The 23,154-nt window shown below is 41.1% G+C and overlaps 2 protein-coding genes across 2 annotated transcripts; both read right to left on the reverse strand.

Annotated features, from left to right (window-relative positions):
• Window positions 1–18,540: 18,540 nt before the first annotated feature.
• LOC149397791 (uncharacterized) lies at window positions 18,541–20,120 on the reverse strand. The gene is made up of 4 exons (XM_089614357.1): window positions 19,908–20,120; window positions 19,649–19,765; window positions 19,139–19,429; window positions 18,541–19,008 (listed from the first exon to the last, which is right to left on the reverse strand). Exons 1-4 carry the CDS (start codon window positions 20,118–20,120, stop codon window positions 18,541–18,543), a joined length of 1,089 nt encoding a protein of 362 aa, XP_089470483.1.
• Window positions 20,121–20,350: 230 nt separating this feature from the next.
• LOC149397792 (uncharacterized) lies at window positions 20,351–20,851 on the reverse strand. Its single transcript, XM_089614358.1, has one exon. The coding sequence runs from the start codon at window positions 20,849–20,851 to the stop codon at window positions 20,351–20,353; it is 501 nt and encodes a 166-aa protein (XP_089470484.1).
• Between the last annotated feature and the right edge of the window lie 2,303 nt (window positions 20,852–23,154).

The raw sequence follows: 23,154 nt of genomic DNA on the forward strand, positions 1-23,154 counted from the left end.
AACCAGACATCATAGATTCTCCTAACAATCGTACTGAGGTCAATAGTCCTTTGACCCTTAGATTGCGAATATATCATTTTAAGCATACTACGAAGAGTTTGTTCATGCAAATCTACATTTGTCTCTTCGTAAGTTGTTAAGTTTATTTATGGACTAAAGACTAAGGTTTTATCACAAATCTTCAAACAGATAAGGAAGAATGAATGAACGTTTCAACTTTTTATTAATGAATAAGCAATTACAATCAAGAGTCTTCGTGAGACTTTATTACATCAAATGTATAAAATAAAGACTACAACTCTTCTTGTGGGCACCATTGACAACAAATTATCGTTTGATCCTTAGATTGCGAATATATTGTTTTAAGCAAACCATGAAGAGTTTGTTCATGCAAATCTACATTTGTCTCTTCATATGTTGTTAGGTTTGTTTAAGGACTAAAGACTATAGATTATCATAAATCTTCAAACAGACAAGGAACAATGAATGAACGTTTCAACTTTTATTAATGATTCAGCAGTTACAAGAAAGAGTCTTCATGAGACTTTATTACATCAAATGTACATAAGTAAAGACTTTATTACACCAATGACAACAGTTTATACGTCTTTGACCTTTAATTATCGTGGTTTAATTTATATGTACATATATATTTATGCATCTATTTAGTTTTTTTTTAATTTTTAATGCAGCATTTTCTTACGGATATGGTGGCCAATGGGAGCCAAGGTACTCTAGGTTGGAGTCTTCTACGGGGTGGTCGCTACCGGTCTCGTTTTTTGGCTTGAAAGCATCGCAGCCTCGTTTCGCAAGGTTTCCTCCGCCGCTTTCTGAGGCAAGCTTATCTTCTCACACCACTAAAGCCACCATGTCTACCCTGAAGGCAGTAGGTACTAGATCAAAGAGAGTGCAAGATGAGGTTTCGATAGTGGCATCTTCGCGTGCTGGTTTCTGGAAGAAGCTAAGAGTGTCTCTCCGCTCGTCAACCAATGTAGCGATGTCGTCTAGCTCTCGGGCGTTGATTCCTTTGTTGTCAATGGTGCCCACAAGAAGAGTTGTAGTGTGTATTTATGTACATTTGATGTCATATAGTCTTACGAAGACTCTTGCTTGTAACTGCTTATTCATTAATAAAAAGTTGAAACGTTCATTCAATCTTCCTTGTTTGAAGCTTTATGATAAAACCTTAGTCATTAGTCCATAAACAAACTAAACAACTTACGAAGAGACAAATGTAGATTTGCATGAACAAACTCTTCGTAGTTTGCTTAAAACGATATATTCGCAATCTAAGGGTCAAAGGACTATTGACCAGAGTATGATTGTTAGAAGAATCTATGATGTCTGGTTATGAGGCATTGAGAGTTGGAGATTCTATAGTTCTTCTAGGTATCTTCCGAAGGTACTGAATTGACCAGTGCACTTCTAGAGACAAGATAAGAACAAACCATTTAACCTCTTATGTCTCGAAGTCACTACGTATGAATTGCATCGTGCTTACCTTAATCCTGAAATGAGACATGTCATTTCACACCTTAGTATTCTCCTTGGAGAAAGTCAGAGTTCGGACTCACTATGTGATTCCGAACAAGGCCTATTGGTGAAGTACTAAGTTGTGAGAATGTCATGAGTAACTTTGTGAAGTTCTCATAGATATGGAATTCATGTACAAGATTGCTGAAATGCAATGTATATCACCTCATGCTTTGTTCCTTGGAATGTGAATAAATGAACTGGCCAGTGTCCAAATTGAGTCCTGACTCTTTTGGATGAAACAATGTGACTTGTTAGCTCCTCGTCAATACATTGTTTCTAACTTATTCACAAGCGACAAAGGAGTTGAGGAAATAACCGCTAGAAGGGTAAAATGGTAATTTTGTAAATCCCGACTAGCTGATGATATTCATGAAGGGTAAACACTGATAATATTCTGTGGATCCACTCATTACAATTAGGTTGAATTCTTGAGTAGAAAATAAATTCATTTGAACCGAGAGATTTTCAGTGTCAACTTTTTAGTGGAGTCAGTTGACATTAAGCTAAACTTGGAAAAGGTTTGTGAACTTTTGAGTCCAAGTATTGTAGCTCAAGCTTTGTTCATTTGGAACCATGAGGTCACTGTCACGAATCACATCGATTAGGAATAGTTAAACTGGAAGCTAAGTCAAAACAAGAACGAAAATAGTCTAAAGGGTATTTTTGTCTTTTGAGACATAGGATGAAATGAATGTCAATAAATTTTTTGACAAGTTCATTTGATGACTTAATGTCACTCGGCCAAGTTAGAATAATTGTGCCTTGTGAATTAATTTCATTTCATAAGAATTTTATTGAAAATTCTTAATGGGCATTTTTCATGTTGTCATGAACAAATGAAGAAGCTTCAAGAAGCTCCTTCTAGACTTGAAATGGGCGCCTACCCTATAGAGAAATAGGAGAGATTATTTTGTACAAAAATGTATCAAGATACTTGCCAAAAGAAAAAGAGGAAACAAATTTGCATATGGATGCATAAGGGATTCGGCCAAGAGAGAGACAAGGCAAGGCAATGGACAAAAAATGAAACAAATCCAAGGCTTAATGAAGCCTATGTTGGCCGAGCATCTCAAGAGAAAAAAGAGTAAATTGGCTCATTCTATAGAAGAGAAAACTACCTTATTGAAGGTGAGACCTCTCCTATAAATAGGAGCGCCTCATTCTTCTCATTTTTCTCATTCCACATAAGTTAGAGATTGAGAGCCTCTCTCTCTAGACCTTGTGGCCGCCCCTCTCCTCTCTCTCTCTCTAGTCAATTTCGTTTTATTGTTTTGGCACCTAGGTCCTCATTTGACCAAGAGTTTAGCTCTGCGACTTCAAGACTCGTTCTTAAGTCGTAGTGTTTAAAAGTGCCCACTCACTGATTCCTTTTATTTCGAGTGATTTAGTGATAGAAACCATCGTGGTTGCTCGAGTTGCCGATGAAAGAAAGAGAGACGTGCTGCGAGGAGACGAGCGTTGCAACTTTCCAAAAGCTTCTCAAAGTTCAAGCTTCAAGAAAGGTTTGTAAACTTCTATGCTCATAATAGTTTTTATTTATATGTACTTGCTCTTTGTCTAGGTTAGTAAAAACCGTTTTTACTTGAAAATAAAATTTTTAAAATTCCGCCGCTTTGCGAAGCGTTAAACTTTTTCTTAAACCCTAGATCAATTGCAACATCCTTTAGCCCTTACAACCATCAGTAGCATCGAGTTGACTCATGTATCAGAGGTGACTAAGGTAGATCGGATGTCCGCGATTGCCCTCGCCGAGGTGCTGACTCGAGTCTCCGACATGTTTCTTCTTCGTGTATGTCTTTGTATTTTCTCTATTCATTATCTTTTCATTTTATTTTATTATCATTATATATATATATATATATATATATATATATATTTGTAGTCTTACATTGCTTTTGTTGCTACTAAGCGCAATGTTTGCGAGTTGGTGAGGAAATTAGGACAAGAAACCGAGGCCCATCATCTGACACAGGTGGACGCTGAGGCTCTCATGAAGGGGCTTGATCGAGGCTGAGATTACGAGGCTTAGGAAGAGCGCTAAGGTGGATGTATCAAAGATATGTGAGTAGGGGGCTGAGCTCTGGCGTTTGCATCTCGAGCTGGAGGCTGTTCGGGCGGAGCGGGGTCGTTTTGTTAGATCCAAATATCTTGTTAGATCCTAATATCACGGGTGAATGTGTTATCTTTATTGATATTTCACAACACATAATTATTTAACATATAAGCCCAACATTGAATTAAGGATCCAACACGTTGGATTAAAGATCCAACAATCTCCCACATGAGCTATATGTTTAACCTTATAATTATGTATCGGAAAAATAATCGAGGAGCTCAACTTTACTGTCATTACCAAAATGTATCTCATAACCAATCTGGTCCATCAACCATACCAACATAGGATCAAAGCAGCATTCAGTACATCTATCGTAGTTATACCCATCAATGGTCATGTATATCGATACAACTGAACGACATGGATCATGAACTGGATGTGTAGTATAGAAATTTCATGTTATGTGACCTCAACATGCCTATTTCCATTTGGTCCTCCTTAAACCTTTGTGAGATCAAACGAAATACTAGAACAACAGAGTCTAAATAAACCAAAATTAATTTCTACAAAAAACCTCACTAATCATAAATAAAAACCAAACATGTCTATAACATAAAAGCACTAAAAAGAGCAAACAATAAACTCCCACTAGAACTGAATATCTTGAGTTGAAATAACACTCATATGAGCAGTGTGCTCGTGAAACACTTTGGTTGGTAGTCCCTTAGTAAGCGGATCCGCAATCATGGAGTTAGTTTCGATGTGCTCGATAGACAACTGTCTACTCTTGTCACGCCCCGACGAGTCGTTTAATTTAAATGAAAACACATGGAATATTTTTTTATAAAACATAAACAACACGACGCCATGACAAACCTTTCGTATCTACACACAACACCATCGTATTGACTTAAAGTCTACATGCATAAACGACATAGTGAAAGAAACAATCTACTTGACCTCTAGGTCTTAGACAAACTTCACAAAACAAAACCATTTTCACAAACATTATTTAAAACGATTTCTTATTAGGCCCATCAGGTCAAAATAGCCCATATACGAAGTCTCGTCTACGTGGAAGCGCTCGCCAGTCAACCCGCTACCGTATAAACATCTTTTATTCACATCCATCACCTGTATCACAAAAACGAATGAGCTAACGCCCAGTAAGCATAAACAATGCATATGGTATGATTTTCACTTTCAAACCTAAGCAATTTTTTTTCTCATCTTTGTCTCTCTTTAAATCTCTTCTTAATTGCGCGCAATGTGTGTGTTGTAAACAGTTCACTCAGGTACTCTCGCATACATGTATGACTAACGCCGCAGCTGTAAGGTGCCCAGCACTATGACATACAGCCCGGAGGTCGCAACCATAAGGTGCCCAGCACTATTCAAATGGTGCGACGTGACCATAAGGTACCCAGTACTACATACGGTTCGCTCTTCGAAGTCATAAGGTTCCCAGAACTATTCGAATGACCCGATCCTTCGTGAGACCGATCCTATCTCGCGAAGTTGTAGCTAGCTCCCCGATCCTAGGAGTTAGCCGACCATTCATGGACGATCCACAACACACATCCTTCTTTTGAAAAACCTCGTTTCTCGTAAAACTCTTTTCCATTTTTAGATGAGATGCACATGAATGCAGATGCAATAAATGCAATCATCACATACCATATCATGTAAATGCAAGCACATAAGCAACACACACAACACATTGTTTTTCTGATACAGTTGAAATATTTCTACTTACCTGGATACGATTCTTTGAATCCCGAATCCTTCTCTTCCAACAGAAAGAGTCTTTTCTTTACTTCTCGTAGCTTCGTCCACCTAATATCCTTACAGTCGCTGCTATCCTTGTAGCAATCTGGACTTATCTTACTTCATGAAATTGGGTCTCCTCAGCGCTCACTCCCTCTTTTCCCGGCGTCTCTCTCGGTCCGGCGTCCTTGGCGTGCTCGCGGTGGCTCACTTCCTATCGGTCCGAACGCGCGCGTGAGATTTTGGTCTCGGTGGCTTGCTGTCGGCCAAGCTTCTTCTTCCTCCTCAAACTCTCCTCCTTCACTCATTCTCTCGCTCTCTCGATCTCTCTCTCTCCCTCGCGTTCCCTCTCTCTCTTCCTTCTTCTTTCTTCTTTTTTTTCCTCTTCTCCTTTTTTTTTCTCCTGGCGCGTTTGGTGTGTTTGACACGGCAAGGATATTATTCCATGAAGGAGATAATTCTACAACTTGATGACGTGACAGTATAATCCCTTTTTTTTTCTTGTTTGTTTGTGTGGCACAAGGGTTGGCCGAGTGATTTAAATCACTTGAGGAAAATTCTAGCCCATGATGATGTGGCAAGGATAAGAACAAATGCTAAAGTTCCCAAAAATTCCCACTTGACCCTCTTTTCTCATTTTTATTTTAAATGGGTCCAGGAAACATTACAATTTAGTCCTTATCATATAATTATTATCTACATAAATAATAATTAAAATTCGATATCTTACATCCTTCCATCCTTATAAAAATTTCGTCATCGAAATTTCATTCTTCAAACAGACTTGGATACTTGAGCTTCATTTCATCTTCTCGCTCCCATGTAGCTTCCTCATTTGAATGATTTCTCCAAAGCACTTTTACAAGCTGAATTGTGTTATTCCTTAGTGCCTTCTCCTTCTTATCGAGGATTTTAACTGGGAGTTCCTCATAACTCAAATCCACTTGTAGATCAACAGGTTCCTCCTCCAGCACATGAGAAGCGTCTGACACATACTTCTTTAGCATGGAAACGTGAAACATGTTATGAACACTTGACAAATTCGGAGGAAGTGCTAACATGTATGCAACCTCTCCAACTCTTTCTAGGATCTCAAATGGACCTATGAATCATGGGCTCAACTTTCCCTTTTTCCCAAATCTCAGGATACCTTTCGTGGGTGAGACTTTGAGAAATACCTTGTCACCGACGCTGAACTCGAGTTTCCGTCGCCGTTTATCTGCATAACTCTTTTGACGACTTTGAGCTGTTAACATTCTACCTCGAATCCTTTCAACAGCCTCCCTAGTCTTCTGTACAAGCTCAGGTCCAAGAAACTTTTGTTCTCCAACTTCATCCCAATGGACTGGAGATCTGCACTTCCTTCCGTACAGAGCCTCATATGGTGCCATGCTGATCGTTGAATGGTAACTGTTATTGTACGCAAACTCTATCAGAGGTAGGTACGTATTCCACGACTTCTGGAAGTCCATCACGCACGCTCTCAACATATCTTCTAGGGTCTGGATAGTTCTTTCTGATTGTCCATCCGTCTGTGGGTGAAAAGCTGTACTAAAAGCCAACTTCATTCCCAAACACTAGGACAAAATACGTTATCCGGTGCGACGAATGTCGCACCCAAAGCTTCAAATGTCGCACCTAAAAGTTTATTAGGTGCGACAGCGTCGCACCGGATATGAAATCCGAAACCCAAAAAATTTAGGGGGGATATGGCTGACAACTTCGAATTTTAAAACTATTGGGTGCGACAGCCGTCGCACCTAATGGCATTAGGTGCGACAAAAACATATCCGGTGCGACAGTGTCGCACCGGATACCACTTAAAATTAGCGAAATTTTTTATCATCTGATAGAGTATCCGGTGCGACATGTCGCACCTAATATTAGCTTAGGTGCGACTTTTAGGTGCGACATGTCGCACCTAATACCCTTCCGCACCCAATATGTTAATTTGTAGTAGTGAAAGCTCTATGAAGACTCTTCCAAAACATCGAGGTAAATCGGGAATCTCGGTCCGATATAATAGATGATGGCACGCCATGGAGCCTTACTATCTCCTTGATGTACAACTCAGCATATCTATCCATCGTGTACGTTGTTCGAATAGGAAGAAAATGTGCTGATTTTGTGAGTCGATCGATAATAACCCATATAGCATCGTATCCATCCCTGGTCTTCGGAAGTCCAACTACGAAATCCATAGTGATTTCCTCCCATTTCCACTGAGGAATCTTTAATGGTTGCAAGGTTCCGGCAGGTCGTTGATGTTCTGCCTTTATTCTCTGACAAGTTAGGCATTGCTCAACAAATTTCACCACATCATTCTTCATTCCAGGCCACCAATAGTGCAACTTCAAATCCTTATACATCTTTGTCGTACCTGGATGAGCAGAATATGGCGTGCTATGAGCTTCGGTAAGAATCTCCTTTTTCAAATCGTTGTCCTCTGGAACACAAAGCCTTGTGTGGAACCTTATTACTCCATCCGAGGACACTTGGAAATCCACTCTTTTCTGAGCGTCCACTTCAGTGCGAATCTTTTCCAAATAAGGATCTGAAAACTGTCGCTGCTTAATCCTTTCTAGCAACGTAGGTTGCAAAGACATAGCCATTAGTCTTGCAACATTCCCTTCATGAACGACTTCCAACTCAAACCGCTGCATATCCATCCTTAATGGCTTTTGAGTTACGATTAAGGCCGCGACCTCTCCTATCATTCTTCTACTCAACGCATCGGCTACGACATTTGCTTTCCCAGGGTGATAGTTAATCACACAATCGTAGCCCTTTACCAGTTCTAGCCATCGCCTTTGTCGCATGTTCAACTCCTTTTGTGTGAAAAAGTACTTCAAACTTTTGTGATCAGTGTAAATTTCACACTTCTCACCATAGAGATAGTGCCTCCAGAGCTTTAAAGCAAACACTACTGCTACTAATTCCAAGTCGTGAGTTGGGTAGTGCTGCTCATACTCCTTGAGTTGACGCGAAGCATACGCGATGACTTTGCCTTCTTGCATCAGCACACACCCCAATCCACACTTAGAAGCATCCGTGTATATCACAAATCCTTGCGATGGTACCAGAATAGTAAGTATGGGTGCTGATACAAACAGTTGCTTTAGTTCTTCAAAGCTCTTCTCACAATCTTCAGACCACGGAAACTTTATGTTCTTGTGAGTCAAACATGTAAGAGGTGCAGATAACTTCGCAAATCCTTGTACGAATCTCCGATAGTAACCTGGGAGACCCAAGAAACTAAGAATTTCGGTAGCGCTTTTAGGTTGAGGCCACTTGCTAACCGCTTCAACTTTAGAGGGATCCACAGAAATCCCTTCCTTTGAGACAACATGTCCAAGAAACGCTACATGCTCAATCCAAAATTCGCATTTCTTAAACTTCACATAGTGCTGATTCTCTCTCAATCTTTCCAAAACAAGCTTCAAATGCTCTGAGTGTTCTTCCTTCGTGCGAGAATATATAAGGATATCATCAATGAAGACTATGACAAACCTGTCCAAGAACTCCTTGAAGACTCGGTTCATCATATCCATGAAGGCAGCAAGGGCGTTCGTCAATCCGAACGACATAACTAATAACTCGTAGTGCCCATATCTTGTCCTGAATGCCATTTTCGGGACATCTTCTGCCTTGATCTTCAGCTGATGATAGCCACTCCTCAAATCAATCTTTGAAAATAATATAGCTCCTTGCAGTTGATCGAACAAACCGTCGATCCTCGGTAGTGGGTACTTGTTCTTATTGGTGACCTTGTTAAGTTTTCTATAGTCGATGCATAGTCGCATCGTTCCGTCTTTCTTCTTGACAAACAAGACCGGAGCTCCCCACGAAGAAAAACTAGGACGAATAAAGCCTTTGTCCAGCAACTCTTGTAACTAAACCTTGAGTTCCTTTAACTCTACTCGAGCCATCCGGTACGGAGTTTTGGATATAGGAGCAGTTCCAGGAATCAAGTCGATAACGAACTCGATTTCTCGATCCGGAGGTAACCCAGGCAACTCTTCAGGAAAAACATCCAAGAAATCTCTAACAATAGGAACATCAGCTGGATCAACCTGTGGTTTAGCTTCGGAGTCTACCACACTAGCTAGGAATCCAACACATTCCCCGTCCAACAGCCTATGCGCCCTCATTGATGAGATTAGAGGCATCCTCAATTTATTAGTGTCCCTGATAAACGAGAACTCCTCCTGATTAGGTGGACTAAACGTCACTATCTTCTTTCTACAATCTATGGAGGCATAGTGTTCAGACAACCAATCCATTCCTAGGATTATATCATAGTCTTGCATGTTCAGCACGACCAAATTCGCATATAACTCTCTCCCATCCACCATAACAAAGCAATTCTGAAGTACTTCGTTCGAGTTAAGCAACTCTCCTGATGGGGTCGAGACACTATAACGCACATATAGTTTGTCTAAGGGGTTCTCTAACTTCCTAGTATACTTCGTTGATATGAATGAATGTGAAGCTCCAGAGTCAAGTAATGTATATGCAAGGATGCCACAAATTAGCCTCGTACCTGACACAACAGAAGGATTCGCATCAGCTTCTTCTTGAGTCATTGAAAAGACTCTGGCTCTCACATTTTGATCTTCCTTCGGCTTGGTGGTGCAGTCCCTTGCAAAATGCCCAATCTTTCCACAATTATAGCATGTTCCGGGTCCGTCCAGGCAAACTCCAAAATGATATCTTCCGCACTATGGACATTTGGGTTGAAGGGGTAACTGACTGGCCTTGGTTATTGCCCTTGAAGCGCTTTGTCTCCCATCTGCCTTGATTCTGCCCTTGCCTTTGAGCTTGAACCTCTTGATTTCGTTTCTTATTACTGGCATTCCAAGCTTGTTGGCCACCTCTATTATGCAAGTAGTTTGGCTTGAAACCTGGTCGATTTCCTTTCTCCAGTGCTTCCTTTTCTTTGGCCGCCCTTCTCTTTGCCTCATTTTCTTTCCGCTCTTCTTCAATTTTCTTCAATGATATTTCAGCCTTCGAAGCTCTCAGAACAACTGAAGAGTAAGTCATCCCTTCAGTCTCGCCAACGTAGACATCTCTAAAAATCTCTGACCTCAGCCCTTCCGCGAAGTGCTCAACCTTCAACCCTTCAGTGCAGACCATGTGTGGCGCAAAGCGAGACAACTCCTCAAACTTTCGCACATATTCATCGACTGACATGTCGCGCTGCTTCAGATTCATGAACTCGTTTTTCTTGGCTGCTCGAGCTGCTTTAGTGACATACTTAGTCTCCAATAACTCTTTAAATGCGTTCCATGTCATGGCAGTAAGGTCGTGCAGCCGGACCATCGTATCCCACCAATAGCCCGCATTATCCCTCAGATAGAAGACCGCGCATGAGACCTTGGCCTCATTAGGAACCCTTGCGTAGTCGAACATTCTTTCCACAGCTCGAATCCAATTTTCAGCCGCCATCGGGTCCGCATCACCTTCAAACGTTGGAGGATTTAGCCTCTGGAACCTTTCCCCAGCCGTCTCCAGGGCATCAGGTCTCGATGGAGGTTCTCGCGCCTCAGCCGCGCGTCTCAGATCCCGCTCCAGAAACCTCTCAACGATTGCAGCAAGTCGTTCAACACGATCTTGCTCAGCTGGGCGTGTCTCTGCTCCTCCGCCAGAACTAGGTTCTCCACCCTCAGCCATAGTTCGTTAATCAAACCCTATTCAGGTATAAGAAGCGTATCTCGAAGTCTTAGACAACAGGGCAAAAAGATTCTTCCAAACTTCACGCAAGTACAACACTTACTCAAGCAATTACGCTAAACTAAAGAGCAAACTATAAACAAATTTCATAAACAACTTACATGGTTGACGGCGCGTCTCCATTCGACGGTACTCGTATATGGACAGTCTACATAAACGATTTATTTTGACTTGGGCTCTAATACCAAACTTTTGTCATGCCCTGACGAGTCGTTTAATTTAAATGAAAACACGTGGAATTTTTTTTATAAAACATGACAAACCTTTCGTATCTACACACAACACCATCGTATTGACTTAAAGGCTACATGCATAAAGGACATAGTGAAAGAAACAATCTACTTGACCTCTAGGTCTTAGACAAACTTCACAAAACAAAACCATTTTCACAAACATTATTTAAAACGATTTCTTATTAGGCCCATCAGGTCAAAATAGCCCATATACGAAGTCTCGTCTATGTGGAAGCGCTCGCCAGTCAACCCGCTACCGTATAAACATCTTTTATTCACATCCATCACCTGTATCACAAAAACGAATGAGCTAACGCCCAGTAAGCATAAACAATGCATATGGTATGATTTTCACTTTCAAACCTAAGCAATTTTTTTTCTCATCTTTGTCTCTCTTTAAATCTCTTCTTAATTGCGCGCAATGTGTGTGTTGTAAACAGTTCACTCAGGTACTCTCGCATACATGTATGACTAACGCCGCAGCTGTAAGGTACCCAGCACTATGACATACAGCCCGGAGGTCGCAACCATAAGGTGCCCAGCACTATTCAAATGGTGCGACGTGACCATAAGGTACCCAGTACTACATACGGTCCGCTCTTCGAAGTCATAAGGTTCCCAGAACTATTCGAATGACCCGATCCTTCGTGAGACCGATCCTATCTCGCGAAGTTGTAGCTAGCTCCCCGATCCTAGGAGTTAGCCGACCATTCATGGACGATCCACAACACACATCCTTCTTTTGAAAAACCTCGTTTCTCGTAAAACTCTTTTCCATTTTTAGATGAGATGCACATGAATGCAGATGCAATAAATGCAATCATCACATACCATATCATGTAAATGCAAGCACATAAGCAACACACACAACACATTGTTTTTGTGATACAGTTGAAATATTTCTACTTACCTGGATACGATTCTTTGAATCCCGAATCCTTCTCTTCCAACAGAAAGAGTCTTTTCTTTACTTCTCATAGCTTCGTCCACCTAATATCCTTACAGTCGCTGCTATCCTTGTAGCAATCTGGACTTATCTTACTTCATGAAATTGGGTCTCCTCAGCGCTCACTCCCTCTTTTCTAGGCGTCTCTCTCTGTCCGGCGTCCTTGGCGTGCTCGCGGTGGCTCACTTCCTCTCGGTCCGAACGCGCGCGTGAGATTTTGGTCTCGGTGGCTTGCTGTCGGCCAAGCTTCTTCTTCCTCCTCAAAATGTCCTCCTTCACTCACTCTCTCGCTCTCTCGATCTCTCTCTCTCCCTCGCGTTCCCTCTCTCTCTTCCTTCTTCTTTCTTCTTTTTTTTCCTCTTCTCCTTTTTTTTCTCGTGGCGCGTTTGGTGTGTTTGACACGGCAAGGATATTATTCCATGAAGGAGATAAGTCTCCAACTTGATGACGTAACAGTATAATCCCTTTTTTTTCCTTGTTTGTTTGTGTGGCACAAGGGTTGGCCGAGTGATTTAAATCACTTGAGGAAAATTCTAGCCCATGATGATGTGGCAAGGATAAGAACAAATGCTAAAGTTCCCAAAATTCCCACTTGACCCTCTTTTCTCATTTTTATTTTAAATGGGTCTAGGAAACATTACAATTTAGTCCTTATCATATAATTATTATTTACATAAATAATAATTAAAATTCGATATCTTACAACTATGATTTTTTTCTTCACAACCAAGAACTTGATGTCGATGAAGCTACTCTAATTTTTTTCTTCACAACCAAGAACTTGATGTCGATGTGCTTCAACTTCATAGAGCTCTTGTTGTTGTTGGAGTATAGTACGACAGATTTATTGTAGGAAAATCATTGGAGTTGTCTTTCAATACAATCTACTATGCGCAGCGCGGTGACAAAATTCTGCAACCATATCCACTGATTGGACGCCTTAAAACAAGCTACAAATTCTACTGCTATGGTGGAAGATGCTATAAGAGATTATTTAGCAATCTTCCAGGAGATAGGACCTCCAACCAACAAATAAATATAGCCTGATGTAGAATTCATATTGTCTTGGCATCCAGCAAAATCAGAGTCAGTATACCCAACGATCTCTATCTGATCTGACATTCGATATGTGAGCATATAATCTTCTTTGCAAATACCGCATGACCCGTTTAGTTACTTTCCAATGGTTTATACCTGGGTTACTTAAGTATCTCCACAACATTCTTGTACTGTATACATCAGACTTCCTACAGCTGAGCATACATCAGACTTCCTGAGCATACAACAATGTCTGGACGCGTACAAACCTGAGCATACAGCAGACTTCCTACAGCTAAAGCATAGGGAATCTTTTGCAGTTCCTTTTCTTCAAAGTCATCCTTTGGACACTGCTTGTATATGAATTCGTCTCCCTTAGCCACAAGGGTATCACATGATTTACATTCCTGCATTCCATGTCTTTTTAGAACCTTTTCTATATAGTTCTTTTGTGATAATCCAAGAATTCCCCGAGAGCGATCTCGAAATATATGGATTCCTAATACAAGGCTTCACCAAGATCTTTCATCTTAAAATTCTTAGCTAGAAATCTATTGGTTTCGTGCAATAAGCCTATTGCTGCTGGCAAGCAAACCAAAAAAATACACTTACTCCTACAGAACTTATGGTATATACATTCATCCACCAAGTTCATTTCCAAACCAAACGAAATAATCACTTGGCGAAATTTGAAATACCATTGTCGATATGCTTGTTTGAGTGCATAAATGGATTTCTTAAGTTTAAAGACCAAATATTTGCGCATTTGGACACATAATTTTCTGGTTGCACCATATAGATCGTTTTCTCGATGTCACCATTGTGGAACGTGGTCTTCACATCCATCTGATGTAACTCAAGATCAAAATGTACCATTAATGCCATTATAATTCTAAAAGAGTCTTTCTTGGAAACTGGAGAAAAAGTCTCTTTATAGTCGATGCCTTCTTTTTTTGTGAAACCTATTGCAACAAGACGAGCTTTGTACCTTTCCATTCAAATCTTTTTTGGTCTTAAATATCCATTTACAACCAATGGGTTTTGCACTTTCTGGTAATGGTACAAGGTTTCAAACGTCATGTCCTTCATAGATTTCATCTCTTCATTCATGGGATCGATCCACATTTGAGAATCAGAACTTTCCGTGGCTTGAAGGAAGTTGATAGGATCCTCTTCCTTCACTCCAATATCATCATCATGTTCTTGAAGTAATACTACATAATCGTCTGGTATTGCACTTTTTCTTTCTCTGGTGGATCTTCTTAATGGCATATGTTCTTGAGGTGGTAGAGTTTGTTCTTCTGGAACAATTTGTTGAGCAAGGGGTTCTCTAATATTTTCTTGAATTGGGTCTTGAAGAATGTTCGTGTTGGTGATTATAGCCCCTTAATAACCACATTAGTTGCGGAATTAATTAATTACACTAACGAGAGCTAATTAATCTTATGGTTATGTAACAATATCTAGATTTACTTATTAATTATTCATGAAAGCAATATCAAGTAACCAACAAGCATAGTTTAAAGATTCAGAGAGACTCACATAATTCAGCTCAACTACAGAATCTTCAAGCTTTCACTGCTCCGTCTTCAGTCTTGTAAAGACTATCTTCTAACTCTATCTCCTCACCGATCTGAACTCGACAATGATGACACCATAGTCTTCCGAGACGTAATCTCCGAGGCGAACAAGAAAGATGAGTGGGCATAATCTTTATCTCACTATGATCTAGAATGAGGTGTTTAGATCGCACCGTGTTTATGGGTTCGGAGTCACAGAATTCCAAGAGGGAGAGAGAGGTCGGCCAAGAGAGAGGGAGAGAGCTCTTGGTTGAATTTTTCTAATGCAAATCACTTGGTTTTTTTTTTGCCTTCTCATGAACCCCTATTTATAGTAGTGGAAATGATATATTCTAGGAAGATCCTAGAGATATTTAATTCTCCTTTATTCTTTCCTATTTTGTAGTTAAGCATGAACCATTGGATCTTGACTACAAATCCTACTTTTTCTCCATCCATCAAATCATAATCTAGGATATGTATATTCTTATTTTTCTCACATATTTAAGGAATCTAGATATTTGAGAATAATGAGTACAATATCTTATTTCCTTATTTAATGGAGAAAATATCTCCACAATTATTATTCTCTCAGATATTAGGAAATTAGTTACCTGATTTCTTTTCCACAAATCTAGCAACTAATTAAATATAGAATATTAGTTACCTGATCTTCAGTGGTTATGGAGGCGAGAATGCTGTGACGACAGATGATTGATCGCTGCCTAAAATTAGTAGTATTGGCTTCGGTGATCTTCACTAGGGATTCTGCTTCCACCTACTTGGTGAAGTAATCTATTACCACGATAGCGTAGACTTCTTGACCTGATGCCATTGGCATTTTTCCGATTATGTCGACACCTCATTTGGTGAACGGGCAAGCAACAAGGATGGGGCACAACGGCGCTTGTTGTCAATGGTGCCCACAAGAAGAGTTGCAGTCTTTATTTTGTACATTAGATGTAATAAAGTCTCACGACGACTCTTGCATGTAATTGCTTATTCATTAATAAAAAGTTGAAACGTCCATTCATTCTTCCTTGTCTGTTTGAAGCTTTATGATAAAACCTTAGTCTTTAGTCCATAAACAAAGTTAACAACTTACGAAGAGACAAATATAGATTTGCATGAACAAACTCTTCGTAGTTTGCTTAAAACGATATATCCGCAATCTAAGGGTCAAAGGACTATTGACCTCAGTACAATTGTTAGGAGAATCTATGATGTCTGGTTATGGGACATTGAGAGTTGGAGACTCTATAGTTCTTCTAGGTATATTCCGAAGGTACTGATTGACCAGTGCACTTCTAGAGACAAAATAAGAACAAACCATTTAACCTCTTATGTCTGGAAGTCATTACGTATGAATTGCATCGTGCTTACCTTAATCCTGAAATAAGACATGCCATTTCACAGCTTACGAATTCTCGTTTGAGAAAGTCAGAGTTCGGACACACTATGTGATTCTGAACAGGACCTATTGGTGAAGTACTAAGCTGTGAAGATGTCATGAGTAACTTTGTGAAGTTCTCATAGATATGGAATTCATGTACAAGATTGCTGAAATGCAATGTATATCACCTCATGCTTTGTTCCTTGGAATGTGAATAAATGAACTGGCCAGTGTCCAAATTGAGTCTTGACTCTTTTCGATGAAAAAATGTGACTTGTTAGCTCATCGTCAATACATTGTTTCTGACTTATTCACAAGCGACAAAGGAGTTGAGGAAATAACAGCTAGAAGGGTAAAATGGTAATTTTGTAAATCCCGAGTAGCTGATGATATTCATGAAGGGTAAACATAGATAATATTCAATGGATCCACTCATCATAATTAGGTTGAATTCTTGAGTAGAAAATAAATTCATTTGAACCGAGAGATTTTCAATGTCAACTCTTTAGTGGAGTCTGTTGACATTAAGCTAAACTTGGAAAAAGTATGTGAATTTTTTAGTCCAAGTATTTAGCTCAAGCTTTGTTCATTTGGATCCATGAGGTCACTGTCACAAATCACATCGAGTAGAGATAGTTAAACTAGAAGCTAAGTCAAAACAAGAACGAGATAAGTTTTACGAAAATTGTCAAAATGGTAATTTTGTCTTTTTGGACATGGCATGAAATGAATGTCAATAAATTTTTTGACATGGTCATATGATGACATAAACCACTCGGCCATGATGTGTTCATTGGGCCTTGTGAATTAACTTCATTTCATAGAATTTTACTTGAAAATTCTTAATGGGCTTTTCTTATGTTGTCATGAACAAATGAAGAAAAATTTAGAAACCCACTCTAGAAGCCTTGCACGTCCAACCCTTGGAAAATAGGGCTGAATTTCTTTCATGCCATAGTGTGAAAGAGAGTTTATTTTGTGCATTAATGTATGAAGATATTTTCCAAAAGAAAAAGAGGAAACAAATTTCCTCTAGGAGGAAACTATGTTGGGCGGCCAAGGCAAGCAAAAGAGGAATTTTGCTTCTAGAAGGCTCAAGTCACACGCCCAAATGAGAAAGGGAAATAAAGAATATTTGCTCATGAATATGTGATATTCTATAGAAGAGGAAACTACCTTATTGAAGGTAAAACCTCTCCTATAAATAGGGGCCTTATTCTTCTCATTTCATTCATTCCCAAGTTTTAGAGATTGAGAGACTCTCTCTCTCTAGCTTGGCCGCCCATCCTATCTCTCTCTCTTAGTTCTTTTCGTTTTTGTTTTGGCACCAAGGTCCTCATTTGACCAAGCGTTTTTAGCTCTTCGACTTTGAGACTTGTTCTCGAGCCGACGTATTTAAAAGTGCCCACTCATTAATTCCTTTTCTCTCGAGTGATTCTTGTGATAGAAACTATCGTGGTTGCTCGTGTTGCCGAGGAAGGAAGAGAGATGTGCTACGAGGGGAGACCAAAGTTGCAACTTTCCAAAAGCTTCTCAACGTTCAAGCTTCTAAAAATGTTAGTAAATTTATAATGCTCATAATGGTTTTTATTTACGTGTACTTGCTCTTTGTCTAGGTTAGTAAAATCGTTTTACTTGTCAAAAGAAAATTTTTAAAATTCCGTCGCTTACCCGAAACGTTTAAACTTTTTCTTAAATCCTAGATCCATTCCAACAGTACTGGGGTCTGTCTTGGGATATGCAAGAACCTTTGACGTTTGTCGCATTTTCTGGCTATTTAGAATGCATCTTTCTTGAGAGTGGGTCAGAATTAGCCTTGCTTTAGGGTCTTAAGTGTCAAAGAGTGTCCTGTAAAATGGTTCCCACATATTCTTTCGTGGATTTCTCTCAGGACATAATTGGCCTCGGCATAATCCAAGCATCGGAGGAATGGCTGCGAAAATCCTCTTTTGTAAAGCGTAGTTCTTCGTAGAACATATCTTTGCTCTTCATACTTTACCTTCATGGCTTCCGCCTGGTTGGTGGGGAGGGTGTTCTCACGAAGATAATGTATGATCGACGTCATCCAGTTTGGCTTCGGATCATCTTCTATTATGTTCAATTCTTCCTTCTTGATGGACGGGTGCTGTATGGTTTCGACGGGTACTTTCCCCAAGTTTTCATTGTCGACCCCGGAGGCCATTCAAGCTAGAGTGTCTGCTTCAGCGTTTGAGTCGCAGCGGGACTTGCACGATTTCATACCTTGAGATTGCTTCGACTCGGAGTTTAGTCTCTTCGAGTTATGCGATCATGTTCTCTTCTTTTTCCGGGTATTCTCCTTTGACCTGTTTGACGATGAGTAGCGAGTCGCAATGGATTTTGAGGTTTTCCATGCTGAGCTTTCTGGCCATGTCGAGTTCTGCTAGGAGCGCTTTGTATTCGGCCTCGTTTTTTGAAGCTTTGAATTGGAGGTGGATGCCATAGTTTATTTTTTTTCTCCGTCTGGATTCATAAATACGGTTCTGGCTCCGGATCCGCGGGATGTTGGAAGCTTCGTCCACGTGAAGGCTCCATACAGGCCCGTCGGGAATGGCTTTCCTTTTCATTGAAGCTTTCGGCTCCTCCTTGATCTTGCCATCTTGGTCAAGGTCTACATTATATCTGAACTCGGTATGAAGTTGGCGATTGCTTGTCCCTTGATCGCAACTCTTGGATGGAACTCTATTCTGTATTTCCGGATATCGAGTCTCTATGTCAAAGTTTTCTTGCTTCCACCGTTAAATCAAAAGCCAACTTTTCTATTTCCAGATATCAAGTCTCTGTGTCGAGGAAGGCCTTGCTGATGTAGTTTAGAGGCCATTGAGTTCTTTCTTCTTCTCGAACGAGGACCGCACTTACGACTCTTGTTGACACGGAAAAGTATAAGCCAAAAGTCTCTCCGTCTTTAGGTTTAGCCAGGAGCGGTGGTGTTGCAAAGTAAAGATTTAATTCTTGAAAACCGATTTTGTACTCGTCGTTCCATGCAAAGTTCTTTCCTCTTTTTATGGCTTGTAAAAATGGTTGAGAACGGTCTTTCGCCTTAGAGACAAATCGGCTCAGCGTCGCTATCCGTCCGGTGAGGCTTTGAACTTCCTTTGCTTTTGTGGGGGATCTCATGTCTAGTAGAGCCTGGATCTTCTCAGGGTAAGCCTATATTCCTAGCTGGTTGACAATGAACACCAAGAACTTTCCCGATTACACTCCAAATGCGCACATGTTCGGATTTAGCTTCATCTTGTTTTTTCAAAGGAGTGTGAAGGTCTCCCGTAGATCTTTGACGTGGTCATATGCCATGAGACTTTTGACGAGCATGTCATCGACGTAGATCTCCATCGTTCTTCCGATTTGTTTTGCGAACATTTAATTCACCAAGCGTTGATGCGTGGCTCCAGCATTTTTTAGACCGAACGACATTACTTGGTAGCAAAAGAGCCCCCTATCTGTGGTGAACATGGTTTTGAGCTCGTCGGGCTCGTGCATTTTTATCTGGTTGTATCCGGAGTACGCATCCATAAAACTCATGAGTTTGTGACCAGCGGTGGAATTAATTAATTGATCAATCCTTGGTAGTGGGAAGCAATCATTTGGGCATGCCTTGTTGAGCTCGGTGTAGTCAATGCAGATTCACCACTTTCTGCTGGATTTCTTTACCATGACCGCATTTGAGACCCATTGCAAAATTTGCTTCGCGGATGAAATCAGTGTTGATAAGCTTTGTCACTTCCTCATTGATCGCGAGGTATCTCTTAGGGTTGAAAGACCTTCTTTTCTGGATTTTTCCTACTTCTCCAGTGAGCACGTTGAGGCGGTGGGCAATTATCTGTGGGTCAATTTCGGGCATGTCCGCATGTGTCCATGCGAAGACGTCCTTGTGTAATGTAAGGAATGCCTCAAGTTGATCTTTACTAGGTGCGCTCTGATCTTGACAGCTTGTGCAGGCTTATCTTCGTCGAGTATCATAGAGGAGAGGTCAGTTGATGCTTCCACCTTCTTTGTGTTAACTTCTTCCCTTGGGTCCGAGTCTCTAAACATTTGGGCTTTTCCGCTCTAGCTCGAAAAATTGTTTTCGATCTAGTATATAGCTCCTATCTTTCCGTCACATTTCTTAGTGGTGTCAATATTTTTGCTGTGGGACCCCTGGACGTAGCACATTCTTGAATCTGCCTGATTTCCTTTCATCACTCCGATCCCCAAGGGTGTCCGAAATTTCATGAGGAGATGGTATGTCGAGGTGACGGTGTGAAGTTTGTTGAGCGTCGACCGGCCTATAATGGTGTTGTGGGCAGAATGAGGATCCACAATTAAGAAGTTGACTATTCGTGTGGTTTGATCTTCCCCCTCAATTCCAAAGGTAATCGGGAGATTGATGGATTCTTTTGTGTAGACGCATTCTCCAGTGAATTCGAAGAGCATGGTGTTGACCGGGGTTGGGTGGATTTCGTCGACGTCTATCCGCACGAGGGCCGTTTTGTATAGGATATTGGCGAAGCTTCCGTTGTCAATGAGGATTCTCTTTACCATGTTGTTGGCCACATACGCTTTAACAACGATCGGATCGTTATGCGGGTGCATTACTCGGGGAGCTTCCTCCTCCGTGAGTGGATTGTTTCATATGGAGTGGTCGGACATTTATTTTCTGTAAGGTTGATGTGGTTGGAGTGGGCTTTTCCCATTCGTTGCTCGTGCGTAGTTTTTTATCTCGTCTCCGGTCCACCAAAGATGGTTGTCACGATGTTAAGCGGGGCATTCACCGCATTTCCTTGAGTGCCACTGTTGTGGTCATTCGGCGATGGGTCTCTTTCCTCGGTCTTTGTTTGTTGGTTGAGTGGCCCGTCTTCTTTCAGCGGCGTCTGGATTGGTGACCATCAATGAGATGAAATCTTTTAATTCTCCAGTTTGGATGAGTACCCGGATATGTCTCTTGAGTTGAATGCATTTGGAGGTGAGATGGCCATGATCTTTGTGGAATACTTCCTTTTTCTCGCGTGGATGGATCTATAAACATGGGTTGCGGGTTGGTGAACATGTTCTTGTGCAATGAAAGGATCCTATCTGACGTAGTTTTGAGTGGAGTAAAGTCTGCTCATAGCAGGGGTCATGGATTTGGCAGGGGACGGACGTCCAAGACTGTGACCATCGTGGCCCGGTTCTACTTCCTTTGTAAGTCATTGTCGAATTGTTCATCTTCTCTCTGACGGCTTCCCCTATCGCCGGCCTTCCGACTGTCGAGGTATTCATTGACAGAGATATCCTGGGTGGCGCGAGTGATGAGTTTTGACATGGTTGTTGTTCATTGCCTCTCCAATGATATCGGGAAGTTGCTGGTTTTGAACCCATCGATCAAGGAAAAAAATAGAATCGCTATCATCGTAATTGTCCACCTTGTTTGACACTTCAATGAATCTGTTTAGGTAACGGTGAAGGGTCTCGTGATGTCCTTGCTTGATTTTTAGGATATACGACTTTTCTTTCCTTCAGGCGCGTGACGCGGCGAAATACGTAAGAATTTTTGTTGAAGGTCCTCAAAAGATTGAAATTGATCCTTGTTTTAGCCTTTGGAACCATTTGGATGCGGTTCGGGTGAGTATGAGGCAAAATGCTTTGCACATTATCAAGGGTGTTTGCCCTTCCATCTTCATGTTTGTTCGATATTGGTGAATATGATAGAAAGGGTTAGTGGTAGAGTGTCATGATTGGAGGATGGAAATTTCCTATGGTATCTTCGGTGATGACGTTTGCAGCGAACGGCTTTTTACGATGGGGCCTGCTTTGTGTTGCTTGTATTTCTTGGATGTCCTCCCTTAGCATATTGAACATGTTGGTTAGTTTGTCATTTCTGGCCTAAGTGGCAGCAGGTGTAAATCAGGTGGTGCATCCTCTTTCGTTCGACGCTTGGTCGATTAGAGTGACAGTGGCGTTTGTGGTGTTGTGGTTGCTGAAAGGGCGACTTCTTGAGCCTCAAGGGTGGCTTCACGCCTAGGGAATCTCCCAACAGGCATTGAGGTAGCGTCGTAGGTCCATATTAGGTTCGAGGCATCCTGGCTACCCGGTACGTGTAGGTGACAAGAAGTGTCTGGTGTCTGTGATGTGTGCCCCTTCCTCTTTTGGTCTCAGTCGCTCGAGGGCGGGCTGTCACGATGGTTCTGTCCTTGTTCCTGCTTTAGAGCATGCAGTTTAAGGGAGTTGTTGTCTTGGTGCCTCATTTGTGGTTAGCTCCAGAGCGTTGAGGCGGCTCTGCCCACTCTGCTCGGTGGTGATGGCCGATGTCTCGGATGCTTAGGTCGGGAGCTTTGTCATGTCCACTTTCATTGGCGGGTTCCTCGTTGAGTGTTTGTTCTCTCTCACACATTTGACCCCCCAAAGCGGGCATTTCGCGAGCGTCTCTCTATTGGTTGGGAATATAATGTCATAACCATCTCTTCTTGATCCCTGGCAAACTCGCTGCCAGTAGGAAAACATTGTTCTCGAGGTGCTCCATGAGATCGTCTCGTTCAATAAAGACAGAGCTAGGTACGGCGAGATTCGTCAAGCCAGTGGGATTGGGGTGTAACAAAGTGCTTGGGATTTAACATCCCTATAACCGTACAGAAAATAAATAACTACGCTAACAAGCTAATTATTTTACGATTATAAAAACAATATCTAGATTTGCAAATTTGAATAGAATATACTAGAGAGAGATTCAACCAACCAATTAAAAGACGAGTTTTCATATTACTTACATTTTTGGAAATTTGCTACTAAGTCCTTCAATTGAGTTCTTCAAGATCCCGTTTTGAGCTCTAATAACTCGATTTTCAAGCTTCTAATCTTTGGGAACGATGATAGGACTCTCGCCGTTTGGATCTCTAGAGATGATATTGTAATCTTCTGAA

The sequence above is a fragment of the Urtica dioica genome, chromosome 5 (genome assembly GCF_054948205.1).
Source record: "Urtica dioica subsp. dioica isolate 48M chromosome 5, U.dioica_male_clone48M_v1_H2, whole genome shotgun sequence".
Classification (NCBI taxonomy): Eukaryota; Viridiplantae; Streptophyta; class Magnoliopsida; order Rosales; family Urticaceae; genus Urtica; species Urtica dioica.